The sequence below is a fragment of the Oreochromis niloticus genome, linkage group LG12 (assembly GCF_001858045.2).
Source record: "Oreochromis niloticus isolate F11D_XX linkage group LG12, O_niloticus_UMD_NMBU, whole genome shotgun sequence".
NCBI classification, from domain to species: domain Eukaryota; kingdom Metazoa; phylum Chordata; class Actinopteri; order Cichliformes; family Cichlidae; genus Oreochromis; species Oreochromis niloticus.
In genome coordinates this window covers 19,013,225-19,034,511 of record NC_031977.2, presented here as the reverse complement: position 1 = coordinate 19,034,511, position 21,287 = coordinate 19,013,225, and the positions used below count along the sequence as shown (strand labels likewise).

General features: G+C 40.6%; 3 protein-coding genes and 1 long non-coding RNA gene across 7 annotated transcripts; 1 reads left to right on the top strand and 3 right to left on the bottom strand.

The window, feature by feature from the left end:
• Window positions 1-4,048: 4,048 nt before the first annotated feature.
• On the bottom strand, window positions 4,049-8,010 carry lg12h2orf68 (linkage group 12 C2orf68 homolog). Its single transcript, XM_019365941.2, has 4 exons — window positions 7,780-8,010; window positions 5,525-5,640; window positions 5,285-5,427; window positions 4,049-5,189 (listed from the first exon to the last, which is right to left on the bottom strand). The coding sequence occupies exons 1-4, from the start codon at window positions 7,887-7,889 to the stop codon at window positions 5,067-5,069; spliced, it is 492 nt and encodes a 163-aa protein (XP_019221486.1). The 5' UTR covers window positions 7,890-8,010; the 3' UTR covers window positions 4,049-5,066.
• A 212-nt stretch (window positions 8,011-8,222) lies between these two features.
• Window positions 8,223-13,963, top strand: usp39 (ubiquitin specific peptidase 39). Its single transcript, XM_003451708.5, has 13 exons — window positions 8,223-8,425; window positions 8,723-8,801; window positions 8,886-8,980; window positions 9,066-9,202; window positions 9,997-10,149; window positions 10,239-10,464; window positions 10,560-10,634; window positions 10,985-11,052; window positions 11,329-11,517; window positions 12,430-12,572; window positions 12,704-12,839; window positions 12,967-13,053; window positions 13,240-13,963. Exons 1-13 carry the CDS (start codon window positions 8,362-8,364, stop codon window positions 13,291-13,293), a joined length of 1,506 nt encoding a protein of 501 aa, XP_003451756.1. The 5' UTR covers window positions 8,223-8,361; the 3' UTR covers window positions 13,294-13,963.
• On the bottom strand, window positions 13,550-16,893 carry sftpbb (surfactant protein Bb). 2 transcript variants are annotated; one of them, XM_003451631.5, is made up of 11 exons: window positions 16,715-16,893; window positions 16,411-16,463; window positions 16,226-16,303; window positions 15,976-16,098; window positions 15,726-15,857; window positions 15,531-15,611; window positions 15,260-15,443; window positions 15,034-15,176; window positions 14,755-14,835; window positions 14,352-14,462; window positions 13,550-14,051 (listed from the first exon to the last, which is right to left on the bottom strand). In XM_003451631.5, exons 1-11 carry the CDS (start codon window positions 16,764-16,766, stop codon window positions 14,007-14,009), a joined length of 1,083 nt encoding a protein of 360 aa, XP_003451679.1. In that variant the 5' UTR covers window positions 16,767-16,893; the 3' UTR covers window positions 13,550-14,006. The 2 variants fall into 2 exon arrangements, with proteins under 2 accessions (XP_003451679.1, XP_019221485.1); XM_019365940.1 differs by having other exon boundaries at window positions 16,226-16,300.
• Window positions 16,894-18,896: 2,003 nt separating this feature from the next.
• On the bottom strand, window positions 18,897-20,678 carry LOC109204593 (uncharacterized). 3 transcript variants are annotated; one of them, XR_003222341.1, is made up of 3 exons: window positions 20,493-20,527; window positions 19,741-19,867; window positions 18,897-19,428 (listed from the first exon to the last, which is right to left on the bottom strand). It is a non-coding gene; the product is annotated as an uncharacterized LOC109204593 (long non-coding RNA). The 3 variants fall into 3 exon arrangements; XR_003222342.1 differs by lacking the exon at window positions 20,493-20,527 and adding an exon at window positions 20,445-20,489; XR_002064100.2 differs by lacking the exon at window positions 19,741-19,867 and having other exon boundaries at window positions 20,493-20,678.
• Window positions 20,679-21,287: the final 609 nt, after the last annotated feature.

Sequence of the window (21,287 nt, the reverse complement as noted above, 5' to 3'; positions counted from 1 at the left end):
AAGGATACTTTGGAATGACTGTCAGCCAGGGATTGAAGCACCAACTTTTTGGTTAGTAGATGACCTGCTCTATCTCCTGAGATGATCTGCGCTTTGTGACATGGCACGTTATCCTGGTGAAAGCAGCGATCAGAAGATGGGGACACTATGGTCATAAAAGGATAGACATGGCCAACAACAATACTCAGGTAGGCCTCAGTTGGTACTAAGGGATACAGACTGTGCCAAGAAAATATTCCCACACCATTACACCACCACCATCACCAGCCTGAACCACTTATACAGGCAGAGGATGGATCCATGCTGTCACGTTGTTACATTGAATTCTGACCATGCCTTTTAAATGTTGCATCAGAAATCGAGACTCATCGAGCTCATCTCTTGGTTAACATTTTTCTGATCTCCTATTGTCCAGTTTTGGTAAGTGTGTGTAATTTATAGCCTCATTTTTCTGTTCATAACAGAAGTAGCACCCAGTGCAGTCTTATGCTCCTGTAGCCCATGTGCTGCAAGAGATGCTCTTCCTTTGTTGTAACTAGTGGTTATTTGATTTAATGTTGCCTTCCTATCAGCTTGAAGCAGTCTGCCAGTTCTCCTCCGACCTCTGATATCAACAACTAATTTGCTGCTCACTGGATATTTTTTCTTTTACAGATCAGTCTCTGTAAACTCTAGACATGGTTGTGTGGGAAAATAAGTTATTTGTGTTGATGAGGAGTTGAACATGTGTACCTAATGAAGTTGGGTTTGAGCATATTTATTTTGTAGCATTTAAATCTAAAAGCACAGGTATTCTAATGAGCTTCTGTTGCAAAGGTCAAACTTAAACTGAGAATTACTATATGCTGAGCAAGAGAAGCCTTACTGGAAATAACTTCTAGGAACCTCTCCCTTTCCCTTTTACAGAGGACTAGATGTACTTCTTGACTCTGAAATTTAGCCTTGCACATACAGTTACAGTCAAGTTCTGCTACTCGAGTAACATCACTAGACTTCTTGGACCCAAATTGTGGTTACTGGTCGTACTGCAGCAGCTGTGCATTTCCACTACTGCGCTCAACAGCCAAGCATCTATATTTAACCGAATGTTAGTAGAGGGGAGCTCATACTTGCACAGCCTTGAATGGGCAAGAAGACTCACCGCAGTAACAGTACCATGGTACCGACAGAGGCTGTTGCAACTGAAATGCACTGAGCACTAATTAAAGGAAAAAGGCTTGGAAGGTTGTTTTTCAAGAACATTGCACCACACAAACACTAAGCAGATCTTTTTTTCTTATGCAGCAACGTGCTGATAAAGCTTTAGCCTTTTATTTGTGGTCGACTTAAGCAGGCTGCAAGCGGAATAGAGTCATAATGAGAAGGGCAGAGGCAGGTCAGCTGTTTAGTTGAGGTCACTTTCATTCACTGTCAGGATTAGATGACAGCTGATGCAATATCTGTATGTGTTTGCTGTTGCTCTACTGTACTTTTGCAGAAAACTGGACTTAAACCGTCCCTTCCTCCTCTAGCTTTTCTGCACAAGATGTTCGCCTTAATTTAGCTTTAAACTGTTGACAAAGGGCAAAATAAAATGTGAACTCGCAAACCACAAGGGAACTCAAGAGTGCTTTGTTTTTCAGTTACACATTCAAAGACAAGGCTTTTGTAACACATTTGTTTTTAAAACGAAAATACTTCGTCAGCTAGGAGGTTTTTTTTGTCACAGTACGTATTACATGACTTGGCTGTTTAGAAAAACAGGTTATCTTCACAGTATCTTATACCGACAAAGTGCAGTTACAAAGGTACAGCAGATAACAAGGTAACCATGAATCAAACTGAGTCATTGTCGGTTCCAAAGTTATGCAATTGTGTTTTGGGGGTGGTTGGAAGTTCTTTCAAAGTGTTATTAGGGTGAGATTAATCTCAGGTTGTCACTGTGCCTAACCCAGCCTAAATTCTCTGATCTGTTATGTAACATCCGTCTCCGAGACTGCTCCATTTGATTGAGAAAAGTTCCCAAGCCAAATGCTAAACCACAAATGCTGATCTCATTAGAAATTTCAAGATGTTTTATTATAGTACACTATGTTATAAAGCTGGATTTCTATTTAGTTACAAGAACATCAAAAGCAAGAAAAAAAAAGAAGAGAAAATCAGACACATGGTCAGGTGATGTGGCTCGAGGGTCTCGCTGTAATGATTTAGCCGGCAAAGTAAACACAACTCTAAACTGTGCAAACATTGAGGGGTCAGATATTGGATGCTAGGTTTGACAATAGTGCTCTTGTTTACAATATTTCAGTAATAGTTCAAGTGTTTAGTACCTCAGTAAATAAATCAAGACAAACAATGTAATGTAGGCCCTCATAGTAGAGAAACTGAATGATTGGCTGATTTTGGCATTGGGTCAGTATGTTTGTTAGTGGAGTGTATGAACATCTACTGTATGTAAAAAATTAAAACAATGCAAACTTGCAAATTTTTACAAATAGATACGGTGTGTTTCTGGTTTCTGGATTTTTCTTGATTTGTTTTTTTTTTAAATAATCCGGCAGTGGATGGGAAAAGTCTCTAACCAGTGCTGTTTACCACAATGGCTAACCAATTGAGTGCTTTGCTAAACTGCATAATTTCACCCCTTAAAAGCTTTTCACAGGCAGAGGTAGAGGTAATGTACGGAAGAAAAGGTTATGAGTTACATAATTTTTAATGATAAGCTACACTAAGGGTCGGGTGTTGAATTGTGAGCTGTGATTGGGCCATTTCAGCCAACTGGAAATCCGTGTAACTTTAGATAATCTGCTGAGCAGCACAGTAGCTACCCTGGGAATGTGTCTCCCTCCTTCAGTCACATGCTGCTTAAGGAATGAAAGCAAGCTGGAGGAGGGCGTTGACACCCTGAAGGGGAGTGTTTCTGTTCAGCCAATCAATTTGTGGAGCCCACTCCTCCTTGACAAGGCTTTGTGTAATATTTGGGCTGCCCTGTGATCAGAGGATGAAGTTTGCATATCTTCATACGTCAATAAAAACAATGTATTAATCTCCTACTATGGCGTGGCTCACCAGTTTCTGTCCAAATGTCAAGTCAGCTTTGTATTTTTCCATAGCCAGGGAAGTGGAGCTTCCCATTTTCACTTTCGTGTTTGATAGGAGACAGACATTTTAACATGTGCATGCCATCGGCCTTTTAGGGGACGTACCTTTTTTTCTCGTTTTTTCTTGAATAACTGACAAACATCAGTTTTAAAATGAATCCTGTCGTAGCTGTCAGGTGGGGTTTTACGAATCATAGGAATTTGACTTGAGGCATTTTCACATCACTAGCAAGTTCCAGCTTGCTTGGTTAAGCCAAAGTAGAAAAACAAATCATAAACTACTGCTCCAGGTAAAAAGATGGGAAAAGAAATGACATAACAGTGCGAAAAAAGTTATACAAAAATTACAATTGCTTAAATAATATGAGAACAGGTGCAACTTCACACAAACTAATCGCTTCTTTTGGTCACAAGATGAACATCTGCTTTGTCACAAAAAACTCAAGTTCATATTTTAGAGGTCTGCAAAGCAAAATATAAAACTGCCATTTGAAATCTGAACTCTACAAATAAAGAGTTCTTCCTGTGTATAGAGCAGGGGTAGGGAACTCCAGGCCTTGAGAGCCGGCGTCCTGCAGGTTCCTTGATCCAACACAGCTGATTCAAATGGCTAAATGACCTCCTCTACATGTCTTGAAGTTCTCCAGAGGCCTGGTAATGAACTAATCATTTGATTCAGGTGTGTTGACCCAGGGTGAGATCTAAAACCTGCAGAACACCAGCTCTCGAGGCCTGGAGTTCCCTACCCCTGGTATAGAGGCTATTATTCATTGTTGGACAAGCAGCCCCAATAAGATATGAGATTTCTGACAAAGCAGAGGACAGAGAAGCTCTGACTGAAGTGCACAAAGATCCTGAAATGGATACAAACCCAAGGCGCTACTCCATGTACAGCAACTTGCCACCTAATTCTTCGTTGCCCCTCTGTTCTTCACAGTATTTTAGTCAAAAAGTCAAAAGAGGGGAAATATTAGAACAATTCAAAGTGCCCCTTTTTATTGAAACTAAACTGTTTAGTAGGTGTCTGTAGAAAAATGCATTCTTTTTACAGAAGTACAGCATAAAACCTGATTTAAACAGGAGAAAAACTACAGCAGAGGTCTGCGTGGTTGTATGACTGATGCTGCCACCTGCTGAAAATTTGATGTGAAACATTTGTCAAATCAAACTGATGCAGTATTTTTCTATGTTCCAGTATTATATTCATGTTTAAAAATCAGAATCTATGTCATATAAGATAAGACAAAAAAAAAATAAAATAAAAAGTGGTGCTCAGCACCATAAAACTGGACAGCAATGCATGGCTTTAATACATTTTATATGTAAAGTGTCATCCTCAAAAAGATATTACAGTATCAAAAATAAGTCTCTCAACAATCCAAAATAAATCGGAGCACTGGAACCTACAGAACAGTTACCAACCCAACAAGGTCATCTACTAGACTCGGACTTCAAAACTAATTTCCCTCATTTCTTAAACACAGGATTGCTGACAGACCGATGACAGACAGACCGATGATCAGCTGAAAACGCTTCACACAAGGAGTTCAAATCTTAATTTAACAAACAGAATCTTTGTAAACACAAGAATCACAGGACATGGAGGACAACGCTTTTAGGGCTCTGTGCAGAAGAGTACCTGCTCCTTCTGAATGTAACTATTAAAAAGTAACAATTTTAAAAATGTCCAGTCAACTTAAACGTGTCCCCAATATGTGAATCAGAGAATAGCACAACTGTCCAAGGTCAAGAATTGCAATTGAACCTGAAAACAACTCCCAGCCATAAACTGTGCTCTTCCTTCTTACAAAAGAAAAAAAATGGCCTGAATATAAGTCACCATGTTAGATCTCTGCTGACAGTCACTCTAAATGATCCTTCTTATACCCTTAATGCACAAGAGTGCTCTGGAGGAGTGCAGAACTGCAAACGAAGTGTTCCTCCTCTTTGCGTGGAGCTCCTTTATGGTCGTAATCTGATGATTGCTCAGCGTTTGTCTCGCCTTTTGTCAATTTCTTTTCGAATTCGAACCTTCAGAGCTGCCCTCATGGCTGCATCCAGGATGTTCTTCTCTGCAACACGTTCTACCACCTTCTCAGGCTTGTCCTCCTTCAGAAACAAAAGGCATTTAAAGGAATTACACACAGGAAATGACCAAAGAAAACATTTTTATGAAAACATCATAAAAAGGAATCGGCATTAACCTTGTGCACAAGGATGGATGTAATGGTACCAGAATCAGCTTCATATTCAAGCCAAAAGAGTTCAGTCCCACTGGCGTCAGTCTCTGTGCTTGATCCACTCTCGTTTTCTTCAGCATCAGCACCGGCCCCTGGCTCTGAACCATCTGAATAATGAGCGCATGCACACACACAAACACTTTATCTTCCCGCTAATGGGTGCACTATCAGCACAAAAGTCAAGAGAAAGCACATCAGTCTTACGTCTTCTTCGAGGATGGTACACTTGCATGTCAGGTCGACGGGGTCTTCGAGGGGTTGTGGTGTGTCTCCGCCGCTGAAGCTCTTTGGCTTGCTTCACCTCTTTATCATAGTCATCTCTTGAGAAAGGGAATCAAAATTTAGTTAATGCAGAAAATGTGACAAACAAATAAATCCAAATAAATAAATAAAAAATAAAATTAACACATTGAAGGGCTGGACAAGCATTAATGGAGTGACACTGTTTTTTATATTGTGATTTTTGACTTGACTAACCACTGTATACAGATGTCATCATTTTAAATAAAATTGAAAGACACTGACAGAAAATACTCCTTTTTACCAGTCAGCCAGTCTTCAGACAGTGGTGAGAAGCTTACATACAGGCCATCAATGTAATTTGCGGATTTTCTTTGAACTGGCATGATATTCATGCCTACATATGCATTTATGCACATTTCTAACAGTTTGTTGTATAGTTCAGAAAATGCATTATGAAAGTAAGTCGTGCCTATGTAAATTTGGCACAAAAAGTAAGGTCCATTATTTCTTTCTTGTAACGATGCATCTTGCGAATAAATCTCATACCGTTGGAAAGCCTTTTTATTTCCCCTTCAGTAGTCCCACATTTCTCAGGAAAAATGCATTTTTCCTAACAAATGAATGGGATGAGCAGCAGAGGTGAGTATGGGGGTTGCGCCCATGAAAAAGTTGCTAAATCTTCTCTGCCAATACCAAAGAGCCTTATTCTGCTATTGACTCTTCTTTGGTGTTGCCTATTGAACTGGATGATTTAGGTCTTAAATTTTTTTTTTTTAGCAATTTTTTATTTCAAGAAATATGGGCCTATGCAGCACGTGGAACCATACGCAGACTCAACAGCTTGGCACCTTCTATGCTGGTCACCGGCTTGGTCCACATCCAAGCTGATCACATAACCGTTCAACGGGGTCAGGACTTCAGGTAGGACGTTCCATCCTCTCCACTCCCAAAAACTGGACCTGAGGTGGTCCGCTCTGTTGTGGTGAGCATTGTCATCTTTGAGGATAGAGTTCCCTCCTAGACTGTGGAGTTATGGGATTGCCACCATTTGCAGAATCTCGTCTCAGTATCTCTTGCATTGAGATTGACTCAAATTTTGGCAAGCCTCGTTTTTCCACTGAAGGAGATGCCGCCCCACGTTATAACACTGCCTCCACCAAAAGCTGCTATCCTATCGGTGCAGCAATCAGCACAGTTTCCCAGTGCACATGTTGCCAACAGCAGCACAAATGTGCCTGATGGTGAACAGCAGTCATGGCAGGCCTCCTGGCAGCCCTATGACACCGGAGATTGGCCTGTGCAGTCTGTTCTGGATTTTCTGGGTAGAGCACAGTCAGTGATACTGTTCTGCAAACCTTGACTGCAAATCTACAGAAGACTGACTTCTGTTCCAAAGTGCTGACAGGGTGAAGAAACAGTCTTCTTATGGCGTCGTCTTCTTGGGATGCCCATTTCGTGGCCTGTCTGACATCCCGCATCAAATAAAACTTGGCCTTTGATTTGGATAAGGGACTACACCAGCTTGAAGTTGCCCTATTGGCACGTGCCCTGTAAGGTCCACAATTACAGGTGGTGCTAATCCAACAATCAGACACCTGTCTGTATCCGGGATATCAGAATCTCAAAACAAAAGTCAGTAGCAGAAAAAAAACTGTTTGGGATTCGCAGATAAGATTTTCCAGGTTTTGTCATGGGCACAACCAACAAGTGACACAATTTAAAATAACACAAACAGACTTTCCAGTGAAATATCACTTATTTTCAAAAGCCAAACAAAGATTTTCTTTACTTTTTGTGCCAGGTTTACTTGCTTTACTGAAATGCATTTCAAAGAAACCTACAAACAAAAACATTATGTGATGTGTTTAATTTTTCTCCTAGTATTTTTGGGGTCTGTCGTATTTTCTGTCAAAAACAAGTTAAAATGATCCCCCTGTTAACAGATGCGCGCACTGATTGAACTCAGTTTTTTCCAGTATGCAGTTGTTTATCATTTTGCTCCTCAGTATCTTAAATCAAAGAGAACTGGTCACCAGGCCTCTGCGACCTCCCCATATATTTTAGCTCCGAATGTAAAAGCGTGTGTGTTAATAACAAGATAATATTTACTTAATCGTAAAATTATTTTTCACTAATAATAATAACGATGATGTTTTTAACTGAATGACCTAGTGTACTACCTACTAGCATAAGCTAATAGCAGCTGAGGAACTCACCTAGCAATCTGGTTCCTCCGGATATGGTGCAGGAAGCCGTGGCTCATATCCAAGCGACCACCTGGTTTGTATTTCAGCTCATGGACCCCCTCTTCTCTTAAAACATCCATTTCAGCAAACCGCTTCCAAACGACGTCAGTGTTTATGCACTGCTGACTGCAACAAGTCCCAATCAGAGCACTGTGAACGGTCAAAAAGCTATATAGCTAAGGCTAGCTAACGATAACATGTTGTCCAATTATAATGCTCCCTGAGTTAATAAATAATGATTATAACTAAATTGCGCACCATAAACAAATACCCAAATATGACAAACCTGTATATATATTTAAAACAAACAAAGATCCAGTTATACTTTAGAATTTGGCAAGTTATCATATTAGTTTTTGGTAAGTGACTAAGGGTGGGTATAGCGTTAGTAGGTTTTCAAACTCCGGGTTAGGTTTTAGTTTGCTACTCGACAGCTACAAGGCACAATCGCCGCGAGTTTCGAGGCGCACAGTGCTTGAGCCATTCATCACTCTCTCCAAATAACGTAAAGGTTTAGCTTCTAAATTGTTTTGACGCCGTCTATCTGCTGCTATGGTTTCTTTGAAGCGAGAAAGAGAGGTGGATTTAGATGATGATGATGACAATGAAGACGGAGGTAAGTATATTCCTCAAACGTATGCCCTGCGTTTGGTTAGCAGTTAGCGTTGTTGTTAGCCAGTGGTGCGTTGGTTTTTTTACTGGCCTGTCCAGTAACGCATAGACGGAGCAATAAGTGCCTCTACCATGTGCTTAACAAAACGATACCCCTCATCTTAAAGCACCCAGTGTTTGAAAACAAGCATACCTCACAACCTCAAAGCTAAGCTAGTTAGCATGTTTAGCTCATTGCTTTGAACTGTTGGTACATGGTTTAGCTTGACATTTGTTCTTCTTTGGTCACTTCACGTTGCAGTGGCAGCAAAAGTTGGACGAGGACATGCAGTAGAAGACCGAAGAAGCCGCCACTGTCCTTACCTTGACACCATAAACAGGTAGGTCGGAGTAGACTGTGCATTGCTATTAAAGCTGTATTCCACCTCTGCAGGTGAATTCAAGTCTGTGTGTCAATCCTGCAGGAGTGTGCTGGACTTCGACTTTGAGAAACTGTGCTCCATCTCTCTCTCCCACATCAATGTCTACGCCTGCCTTATATGTGGGAAATACTTTCAAGGTAGGCAAATGGACATTTTAACTGGGGATCAGACACCTTGTTGTACTTGTACTGATTTGTGTGGGGTTTGTTTTGTGTTTTGTAGGAAGAGGTCTGAAGTCCCACGCTTACACTCACAGCGTACAGTTTACCCATCATGTGTTCCTCAATCTGCACACACTCAAGTTTTACTGTCTGCCAGATAACTATGAGATCATCGATTCATCACTAGAAGATATCACAGTAAGTAATGTTTTTCATACTAAAACTAAAATTCATGTAATCTCACTGGCCACTTTATGGGGTACAACTTATTACCGTACTACAGGTTTGGACCCCTTTTACCTTCAGAGCTTGCTTATTAATTCTTCATGGCAGAGATTCAACAAGGTGTTTGATAATTCCTCAGAGAAATTGATCCATTTTGACATGATAGTGTCAGACAGTTGCTGCAGATTTGTCAGCTGCACATCCATGATGTGTGGCTCCTGTTTCATCACATCCCATTGCATTGAGATCTGGTGACTGGAGGCAATTTGAGCATTTAGACTCACTGGACCGTATTCACTAATCTCTGTGACCAGGATAGACAGCATTAGCTACACCAGAGGGACAGCTCAAGTTGAGCAGTTTAGAGGCAAAGTTAGAGACAAGTCTGAGGGTGGTTTGGACATGTGCAGAGGAGGGATAAGGAATATACTGGGCTGTAATGAGAAGAGGTAGATGAACCGCTTTGATGCCACCTAATAGGAGCAGCCGAAAGAAGAAAAAGAATCAACAGTGTAAAATGTATATCTATGCTAAAGGTTAGGTAACATTCAAATTATTTTGACTTTAGTGACTTTTTTTTTAAGCTGAATTGAGTGAATAAATATCTTCCAGTCTGAATTGTGACTGGATTGACTGAAGAAGCACCAGTGTTTTCAGTCTGATATGATAATAACCATGTTCTGTTTGATTTTGTCATTATTTCTGAGCTCTGGCTTTGTATCAGTTACCGCAAACAGCTGATTTGCTTACATTTCTTCTCTCTATAGTACGTGCTGAAGCCAACTTTCACCAAGCAGCACATTGCAGGGCTGGACAAGCAGGGTAAACTGTACAGAGCCTATGACGGTACCACCTACTTACCGGGCATTGTAGGGCTCAACAACATCAAAGCCAATGACTATGCCAATGTGGTGTTACAGGTATGGATATCTGCCACTCTAGATTTTATTAATTGTTGTAAATTTTCGGAATAATATCCTCCCTTCTCATTTGTGTCTCTCTTTTCAAGGCTTTTTCTAATGTTCCACCTTTGCGAAATTACTTCCTGGAGGAGGAAAACTACAGAGGAATCCGCAGGCCCCCAGGAGACATCATGTTTCTCTTGGTGCAGAGGTTTGGTGAGCTGATGCGCAAACTCTGGAATCCAAGAAACTTTAAGGCCCATGTGTCACCCCACGAGATGTTGCAGGCTGTAGTGTTGTGCAGCAAAAAGAACTTCCAGATTACAAAGCAAGGTATTACTTTACATTCACTAAATTGTGCTTTCTGGTCTCAGGTAGGCTTTCAACACAGGTTGTGGTGCTAACTAATTGTTTTTTCTCTTCTGCAGGTGATGCTGTGGACTTCATGACGTGGTTCTTAAATGCCCTGCATGGTGCTCTTGGAGGCACAAAGAAGAAGCCATGTAAGTGGAAGAAAAATCAAAGTGGATTTGACTCTGATGCTGTTTGGTTCTAATGCAGTAGTCTATCTACAGCCTTCTGTTGTGATATTAAAAGCATCTTAATGACTTTAAGGGTTAATTAAATTTCTATTTTTTCATTCTCAAACCTCGGGTTTCATACAGAATCTGCAGTCTCTGCACAAAATCATATTGCGAATGTGCGGTGTGATGGACAAGCTCTGTGGACTATGATGTTTGCAGACAACATTGTGATCTGTAGTCAGTGTGAGCAGGTGGAAGAAATCAGTTCCACGTTACACGTCAATTTGAGGCCACTAAACCTCCCTTTTCTTTTCCTTCTCCCCTCATAGCAATCATTACAAAAGCATTTCAAGGCTACATGCGGATCTTCTCCAAAAAACTCCCACACCCTGATTTGGTGAGTTTCTTGCTTGTTTTATAACTTTATTTAGAATAGAATAGAATAGAATAGAATAGAATAGAATAGAATAATCCTTTAATTGTCCCACAAGGGGAAATTTGGTATTTGTTTGTTTTATTTGTTACTTATTCAAATTCTTTAAAATGACTGCACGCCTTAAGATGCAGTTCTTAGTCCAGTAACATTTTACTATGTTTTCTGTAACTATATAACATCTTTCCTGTGAATTAAGTAGTTTATGTTTTGATGACTTTGGTTTTTAAAATCTAACAGCCACCAGAAGAAAAAGAGGCTCTGCTTACAACAGATGAGTATCAGGAGCAGATGTCTGAGTCTTCCTTTCTCTTTCTGACCCTTGACCTCCCAACTGCTCCATTGTACAAGGATGAAAAAGAGCAGCTTATAATCCCTCAGGTCCCTCTCTTCAACATCCTGGCCAAGTTCAATGGCAGCACAGAGAAGGTACCAATTCATTTTAATCCTACTGGCTTTGATAATCACTCACAAAGTAAAAGAGCTTGCAAATACTGCCATGTCAATATCGCAGTGGAGTGATCTGTACTACTGATGGCTGTGCAGTAATATAAAGCAGAAAGTGCAGAATTTAACTAAAGGTTTCAACACTAGGTGACAGTGTTTTACCAGAAACGGTTAATGTAGTTGACACAACTACAGCCGTTGTCATCCTCTCTCCTCCACTGTGCTTGCACAGATGTGGAGAACAGCTGCGCACCTCTTCTGTTTGTGCCACACAATTAGTGTCACAGTGAAGAAAGAGCACTGCATATGTCAAGCGCAGCATTATGCCCTCTAACATCCATGATGTAGCCACTGGGTTTGACAACTTTTGTATCACTGCAGGTTTTCTGCAATAAAATTTTGCATTGAAACTTAAGTGTTTACAGTCTAGAAGCATTATTAGGTTTTTCCGTTAACATCCACGAACTGTCATGTGGTGCAAAGCGTAGACGAGTGTAGTTTGTCTTGTTTTGCTCCTGGTTATTATTTTTTTGATTCTTTGCAACCAAGCATGATTTCTGTCTAGCATTCAGGCTGTTCACTAGAATCCCTTTCCTTCCACGTCTGCCTCTACATCGACATTTCTCCTCAGGGTAGTCCTCGATGCTACAGCTAATGACCATTCAGTCATGTGGTACAAATTGGTATTGCATAAAAGTCCACTTAACTTGATTCAATACAATCTCTCCCCCCAAAATAGAAAAAAAATTCTGTTGGTAACATTAATTTTGAAAGGGTGTAAACTATTTTAATTGAAAATAGAGCATTTAAAAGTGTTATTTAGATCTGAGTTTGTTCTATTATTAATTGAACGGTGAGAACAAATCTGTGTATTTTCCCTGTATTTAATTCTAGGAGTACAAAACCTACAAAGAGAATTTTCTCAAAAGGTTCCAGTTGACCAAACTGCCTCCGTACCTCATCTTTTGCATCAAAAGATTCACCAAGAACAACTTCTTTGTGGAAAAGAACCCCACAATTGTCAACTTCCCTATAACGTAAGTGCCGTTCATGTATTCAATATATATATATATATATATATATATATATATATATATAAAATAATATTGTGTCTCGTGTGTTCATCATGTGTTCGGTTTAAATGTCGTCCCTTTGTGTGCTTCAACAGGAATGTAGACCTTCGTGAATACTTGACAGAAGAAGCTCAAGCCACCGAGAAGAACACGACTTATGACCTCATTGCAAATGTAGTGCATGATGGGAAACCCACTGAGGGAGCGTACAGAATACATGTTCTGCATCATGTAAGCATCTAGAACTTTTTGGTACTGCTGATAGAATTAACCGAGCAAGTTGATGCTTTTAGCTAAATTGATTTTGTAAACTGTGGCTTGTCTTAAACAGCATCCATTTGTCTTTGTGTTTAATCAGGGAACTGGAAAGTGGTACGAGATGCAGGACCTGCAGGTGACTGACATCCTCCCTCAGATGATCACACTTTCAGAGGCTTACATCCAGGCAAGTCGACCACTCAGTTTTTGCATGGACAGCATAAATGCTGCAGAACTCCTCAGTTTTATGTGGAACATCCACAGTATGAAGCAGACCATTGCATCTTTGGACTGTGATATTGACGACATGTGTTAATTGTTTAAAAAGAATTCCTTTTTGTTGACAGTGTGCTTTTTTTTTTCCCCCTCTCAGATCTGGAAGAGGCAAGAAAGCAATGATGGAAGAAACAACCACACAGGGATTTAAAGTATTCCTCAGTGTGTGAATGACCAGAGGCTTTGTGATTGTCTTGGACATGAACTGGGTGTTTAAGTGTTTTAAAACAACAGAATATTGAATGAGAGTGGCAAGAGAGCATCAGGGCATCCTTTACAACCACATGAAGCAAATGTCTGCTTGTTTTTCCCCCCCCACAGTTTTATCTTTTTACTACTTGGAAGTTTCTAAATAAACCAGGTCCAGTACACGTCTGTTACATTTTTTTTACACCACACCTTTGATATAATTTAATACCAGTTTTATTCATATGTGGTCATTTGCAACAGCAGTCATGACAAGAGCAATAATATTACAGAAGCAGCAGCTGTGTCGATCAGTCAGTAGTTTTCATCATATTCTTTGAGCTAGCGTGTGGCTTGCAGATTTTCCACATTGATAATAACAGCTATTGTAATACACAGAATAAGACTTCCTGTTTAGCCTTAAACTAATGTTTCAGAATGAACCCCAGCCTCAGTGGGACACTTCATGCAAACTGGAAACTTCATGTGTAACATTCATAAGGCTTATTGACTGCCCTAGCACAGGATATGGAAAATTTACCCATAAAACAGCAAAAATAACAAAAATTTAAAAAAACAAACAATCAGTGCATCACAGGTATAAAACATTTAACAGTTGATCAGTTTAATAAAAAGTAGGTCATTGTGTGCACAAGGCTGCAGTCAGTCTGGCAGGCTTCACTCATTCTTCTTCCACATGTATTTCTCACAGTAGGCTTGATTCTGCAGATTGAAAACAAAGATTTGAAACACATAGCGTCTCACAGAGTAGCAGTCTTCTCTGTGTATGTCAGAGAAAAGAGAGATTGGAAGACTCTTTAACAGATAGCAAGGGTTTATCAACTAGACAGAAGAGTAAGAACTGGGTCCAGCTGGCGATCGGAAGTGTTTTTCTTTAAGATGGGATGCATAACTTTAGGCAGACAGTGCCATAATTGATTTAATTGCTTTATATTTAGTTTTCAAATGGATGTTCATATCTTTTATCATTTTACACTACTAATAATAAAGAATTTCACGTACGCCACACTCCTGAGCAGTTTCAGCATCTTTGCACCAGTAGCTTGGTCCCCAGGTACAACGATTCTTTCCCAGCGGTTCCAGCTGCTTCGAAGCGGCACACAGATCAGCTCTCTGCAGGACAGATGGAAAGAAACATCATGAGAACATGAACAAAACCTAAAGAATGACAGCTGCTCATGAGTGGTGCCATCAAGTGGTTACTTGTGTGTCTGTGATTGATATTGCCCTGACTGGAATGATTCACATCGTAAATTTGCAGATCAGTGCACGTTTGCGAAGTTTTTAGTTGCTGAATTTCTGTGTCACTGCAGGCCGTGGTAAAAATTTGAATTAGTGCTGATACAGGCTCTATGTTGCTATTCAGATGTAGACCCATTGACAATAACCTTTAGTTTATTCTTACTTCACATGCATGAGGATATTCCATCTGGTTTCCCAAGACCTTCTGCAGCCGTGAGCCGTAGATACTGGTGAAGGCTTCACACTGAAAAGAGAATCAACAGTATAATCATGCTGTGACACTTTAAAGACTTGAGCGAAAGTCCAAACAAGAAGCTGAATAATCACATAAAAAGGTTTGAGAAATTTACCAAAATGCTCACTGGCTTCAAGTGTTTTAAAGTTGCATATAATTTGTAAAGGGTGTTGTTCTAAGAGTACCACTGTTAGCTGAGAGTCAGACCTTTGGGATGGCGGTAGGGTGGATGTCACACACAGACTCCAGGAAAGCATAAGTCTGAGCCTCAGTGGCGTTGAGGCCCTGGTGTAGTCGGCTCAGCACAGCCAGTGTACGGCATGACTCGCAGTCTGATGCGAGGAATACCTCTGAAGAATCAGCAACAGTAGAGCATTAATTAGGTGAATGAGGAAGTGAACCAGGTCCTAGCTATACAGCAATAACGACAAACCTGGAACTGGCTGCTCATTGAACAGACAGAGGTGCAGAAGAGTGCATATCGTGTGAGGCGCAGCAGAAGACAAAAGGAATTCAACTATCTCGACGCCATATTTATTGATGAAATCATCACATTGGTCCTTATAGTGCTCGGGCATAAGATTGCAGACCTCCCCCATGACCTTCTTTATAGCATCCTGCAGGGTAAGAAGGAGAGGGCAGGGTTTACACGATGTGATGGATGGTAAGGTTCTTTAAATGAACCAAAGTAAAGAAATGATGACCTCAGTCATATTTTTGGGCAGCAGACTCTCCAGCTTCTTGATAATAAACAAACACAGGGTGCAAACTGGGTTGAGCTCCTCCTGGAGAGAGAATTAGCCGATAAGAGGCCCATTTCATAAAATGCACAAATAGTTTACCCTCAGGTTTCACTTCACTTTTCAATTTATATTCGACTTCTGCTTTTTCATACTGACATCTGTCTTTGTTCCTGTGGCCAGTGCGGGGCTGGATGCATCTGTGCCAGCTACACGGTGGGAGAGTGTCTGCACTTTGTCTTTCTCGTGAGGAGCACAAAGTCCAAAAGCTGCACAAAGCTCTCCGGGTTTCTACAAAAAAGCAAAAGCAACCCCCCCCCATTTTACATCAAGTAAAAGGACTCTCAGAAGGCGTCAGTGTTTACTGTCTTCCTTCATAAAAAGAAGCCTCACTTGAGGTTAAACTCACCACGTGATCAGGGGTTTGACGCAGGATTTTGGGCAGGTAAGTCTTCACCTGTAAATCACACTCTGACACCTGCTCTTCAGGGAGGCGGCGGCACAAAGCGTGCAAGCTTTCATATACGACTCCCTGCAAAAGCATAGAGAGAAATATTACAAGGGTGTGGCGGTCACTTTATTTAATAACCATTTCTTCGAGCCCAGTTCCTGTCGCGAGTAAAACAGTGAAGTGAAAATAAAGTGAAACCGTTCTTTACCTTGGTATCGCTGCTGAAAATCATGTTGGCCGACAGCTGAATGATCTGGCTGCATTCTGGACAGATACCCAACGTCTGCTGAAGCCACAGTGACAAAATTGCTCAGTTTTCGCGCTTTCATGCCATGCAAACAGATACAGTTTTGTTTAGTCTTTTTTAATATATGTGCTCTTTTCAGGGCTTACCAGAGATTTCTGCTTTATGAATGACAAAGGGCCAGTAATAAACCTGGAGTCTCCTTCAGTCACAAGAGAAAAGAAACAGAAAACAAGACAGATTGCAGGTAATGGCTTCAGCATCGGTTAGCATATAGTTACAACACTACAAGGGGGTTATACGTTTTCAATAAACAGCAACAACAGCCTGGTATAAGTTTAAATTATATATTGTATACAGTAGTGTATAAATGAATAATGAATAAATGTCGTCTGCTGGGGGGGGGGCAGTGATGCAGACATTAATGTGATTGTGAGTAAACGTCCATCTTACCGGGCCACAGAGTCACCGCGAGGATCACGAGCATAAATCCGGATGCAGACATGGTTTAAGCAGCAGAGGACAACACGGATCGGATGATTTTGACTATAAAAACATCGGTGCAGCTGTTTGGGTTGCAGCGGAAGTACAGATTGATCGTCTTTACCCTATCAGAACGTCATGCGCAATGCGCAGGCGCCTCGACTATTAAAGGCCATACGCTTCAAATTAAATCTCTAAACTTCCTTAGTTATCTATTGCAGTGATAAATACAGGCTAAGAGTGGATAAACGAATATTTTATGAGAGTGAGCCTTGGAGGCGCATGTCTTTTAGGGGTGTCTGGTATAAAAACTTGACGCTCTTGACATAACACTGAAAAGCAGAAGGGAATTGAGAGTCAAGGCTCCTTCGCCAAGAACTGTGACCACTTTTTGTAGTTTTATTTCAGGTTGTCTGGATCCTCCACTATAATTCACTCGGTTCTTCCTGTGCCCATGCGCCATGTATCATCAGATTCGTGTGTCATTTCGCCGACAAACAACACCGATCACGTGCCTTTACTTTTGCTCATGAAGAAATCTAAAATGACCACCAGATGGCAGCAGAGCTGAGTAAATGTATCTGAGCTGAGGCCGGAGGGCGACAGAGCACTTTATGAATTTATTCAGTTATTCTGTTGCAGTGGCGGTCCTAGCCTGTTTGGCGCCCCGGGCGAACACTCCCTCTGCACAGATGCCTTTTCATTTTTAACCCTCTAGGTTAGCTCCTGTCCTCAGGCAACAAATTTCCATCTCTTAAATTTTTATTTTTATTTATCAACACTAGACTGTTCATTAAAATGAGGAGCAGAAGAGAGGGAATCCTTTTACGACACAAAGCTGTGAGGGCTGCAACCTCTGAGGCTAATATAATCTTTACACGTGTTTAAATAGAAATAACCATCCATCCATTTGCTTCCGCTTATCCTTTCCAGGGTCGCGGGGGGCGCTGGAGCCTATCCCAGCTGTCATGGGGCAAGAGGCGGGGTACACCCTGGACAGGTCGCCAGTCTGTCACAGGACCAACACACAGGGACAGACAACCATTCACATTCACACCTAGTGACAATTTGGATTATCCAATTAACCTATCCCCTCAAACTGCATGTCTTTGGACGGTGGGAGGAAGCCGGAGTACCCGGAGGGAACCCACGCAAACACGGGGAGAACATGCAAACTCCACACAGAAAGACCCCGGCCTGATGGTGGAATTGAACTCAGGACCTTCTTGCTGTGCGGCAACAGTGCTAACCACCGTGCCACCGTGCTGCAGAAATAACCATATTAATAAAAAAAATATGTGCATGTGCATGAAGTCGTAAAGAAGTACATCTACTTGTTTAAACACTGAATATTTTCATTCATGGCAAATTTATGAGGTTAGACCACTTTTCATAGGTCAAACACTACATTGGTGGTTATCAGTTTAAAGTTTGTGGAGCACAGGAGAACCTGTGTGCGAAAATTTTGAAAGCTGAGTTTTGGAAATAGACTTGTATTTCAAGGTAAAAGAAGCTAAAAATAGTGACTGAAGCCAAATCTGTTCATCATCTTGCAGGTGACAAGTCAACAAAGAATGAAACTTGGGTAGGTATGTGAACACCCGATTGAAGCACAGATAGCCCAGAGTTATTGTTCCTGGTTGTGTGCCCATTTCAATGCATCTCTGTCATAACTAAGGGATTATTAAGAAGCTACATGGAAGTAAGTGTATGACAGTTTTAAATAAACACAACAGTGACTCATTGGCGTCGTCTGGGTTTCAGTAGTAATTCTATCCTGTTCATCATTTACCTTAGATGCCCACGGCATCTAAGGTAAATGATATCTCACATGGAGCGTACAGAGTTTTGCAATACTTGGCAGGGAAATGCCAAAAGACAAGAACAAAAGATGTCTTTGTTTTTGACTGCAGTAGTAATTTCCTAGGAATAACTTCCGTACTTTGCATGACAGAGTAAAGGTGTCATTAGATTAAGTGAAATGAATATATTTTATTTATAATGTATGAACAATTTTATTACTGCACATTTGTCATTTCTTTGATTTTTAAGAACATTATGTTGTGCTTACAAAAAATGTTGAATGTTGGTGACAATACTACCTGCCCAAATCCCCCCACCCAACAAACAAACAAACAAATGAAAAACGTAATTTGATTGGCTTTCATCATTTCTGATAAATCAAACTTTATTTATCTATATTATCTGAACATCTGAAGTTTCTGCTGCTTGAAATTTTATCTTGGTCATCAGGTGTAGTAATTTAACTTTATTCAACAGAAAAAGAAAGTTTTTGCTGTCCTATGAAAATTGGATTCAATCAAATGCACTTCATTTACTGGTCATCAGCAGGTGTGAACACCTCTATAAAATCAGAAGGCTTGGCACCTTGCTGGTCTGGAGCATTCAGGCATCTTAACAGATTCACCTCAAGGGCAGACCAATGCTCAGAGAAAATGGCAAAAATAAAATAAAATAAAATAAAAAATGAAGAGCTACATCTCAGATCCACAGGTCTCGTTTAGTGTGGTAAATGTTAAAGTTCATGAAAGTACATTTAGAAAAGAAAAGAACTGAACAAGTATGGCTTGCTTGTCAACTTTCAGTCATGGTGATGGAGGAATGATGTATTGAAGCCACGGGATCCGAGCACATTACAGTCACTGAGTTGGCCATGGACTCCCCTGTATATCAAAATATTAAAGTGTCAAATATGTAGCCATCTGTCCCACAGCTACAACCAGATTGGGTCACACAACCAGACAATCATCCCAACCACAGCATCAAATCTGCAACAACTCAAGGTGTTGCAATGCCTGAGACCATAAATGCCACACACACACACACACACACAGAGTTATTTTTTGCACAACCCATTGCCATTGTTGCACTTTTCTCTTGCACACTGTTGTGTCTGCACTGTCTTGTGTCTGTATCATTCTGTTCTGGTGTTGCACTGGTTTTGTTTTGTTTTTTTGCAATTTCTGCACACTTACACTTTATGTAGTTCTGTGTTGATTGTCTGTTATATGTAGCACCCTGGTCTTTGAGGAACGCTGTCTCACTAATGTGTACTGTAACACTGCACATGGTTGAAATGACAACAAAGACACCTGACTTGACCTAAAGAAGAGTGGGAAAAACGTTCTTCACAATGATGTGAAAGACGGATGAAATTATTCACGTTACTAATGAATGATAAAAAGCCCAACACAATTTAGTTGCACATGTACAATGAATATAAAGGGCTAATCTCCTTTTCTTGTACTGCTAAAACCGGTCCTACAAGCTACTGAATCATGGGGTGTACTTCGCGGTGTAGAATCTTGTGAAAAGGTATTTTTTCACATGACTGTACATCATTTGGCTGTTTGGTTCTTTAGTTTTCTTGTTGTTATTGTTTATAAAAGAATCCACCAAAAGAGTTCAAACTGACTGGGACAGACTCAAAAATATTCCTGAACCAACCTCTAACTGATCTAGACATGGAATCATTTTACTGGTGGAAAATCAAAAGACTACCAAGCTTCAACATATGCACTGATATATTACAGTTTTTTCTGATGGCTTGAGCACATTTTTCGTAACTATTGGCTATTTTTGCAAAATTCTACACACAAATAAGAAAACTCTTCACCCAATCAGCAAAACATTGTAGTTTTCTTGTAAAAGCGAATAACCTTTGCTTAACTCACCACACCTTTGTAAAAATGGTATTTTTGTATCAGACAGTGTTGTAAAGACCCACCTTTTAGCACATCTCCACACACCCACTCACTTCACCAGATGCACCTTGTTTAGTTCTCTCACCTTTGATTGGGTGTGGTGCTTGTCCTTAATTGCACTCACCTGTCACACGTTATATAAGGACTGCATTCACTTTTGGCTCACTCTTTCTTCACTCCCACACGGGGCGGCAGCAGAGCATTGGCAGTCCATGTGTGTCTTTCCTTCGTTGCTTTATTGAGTTGAGAATAAAAGGAGAACCCTGTGAATGATTAGATGACTGCTTATTCTCATTCTGATCGGATGAGCCCATGATGCTGATTATTTAAACCCTGAGCCTTCCTTCCTTCACAACAGACAGTAAACACAAGCCATCAAATTAATAAGCACACAATGCACCAACTACACACTGATGGTATGAATGAAAAACACATCTGGCTTTTGCTTTCTCTGTGCACAAGGTAGGCTATGTCAGTTTGAGCTCGTACTTTTGTCATAGATCCGTAAGCATAGAGGGATCCAAACTTCAAGTACTGGTGTTTATTCACACACATCAAAACAAACACAAGTGCTTATTTCCAAGTCAAAACGAAATAGTAATTTCACTGAGGAAAAAAAAGAAATCAGTCTACATTGTGTCATCTCTGTGGATCTGGCCACAAAATTTCGTCTACATCACATGAAATGTCCTCTAGTCCAGCGGTCCCCAACCTTTTTTGTGCCACGGACCGGTTTATGCCAGACAATATTTTCACGGACAGGCCTTTAAGGTGTCGCGGATAAACACAACAAAATAAAACTAGTACCGGTACCAAAA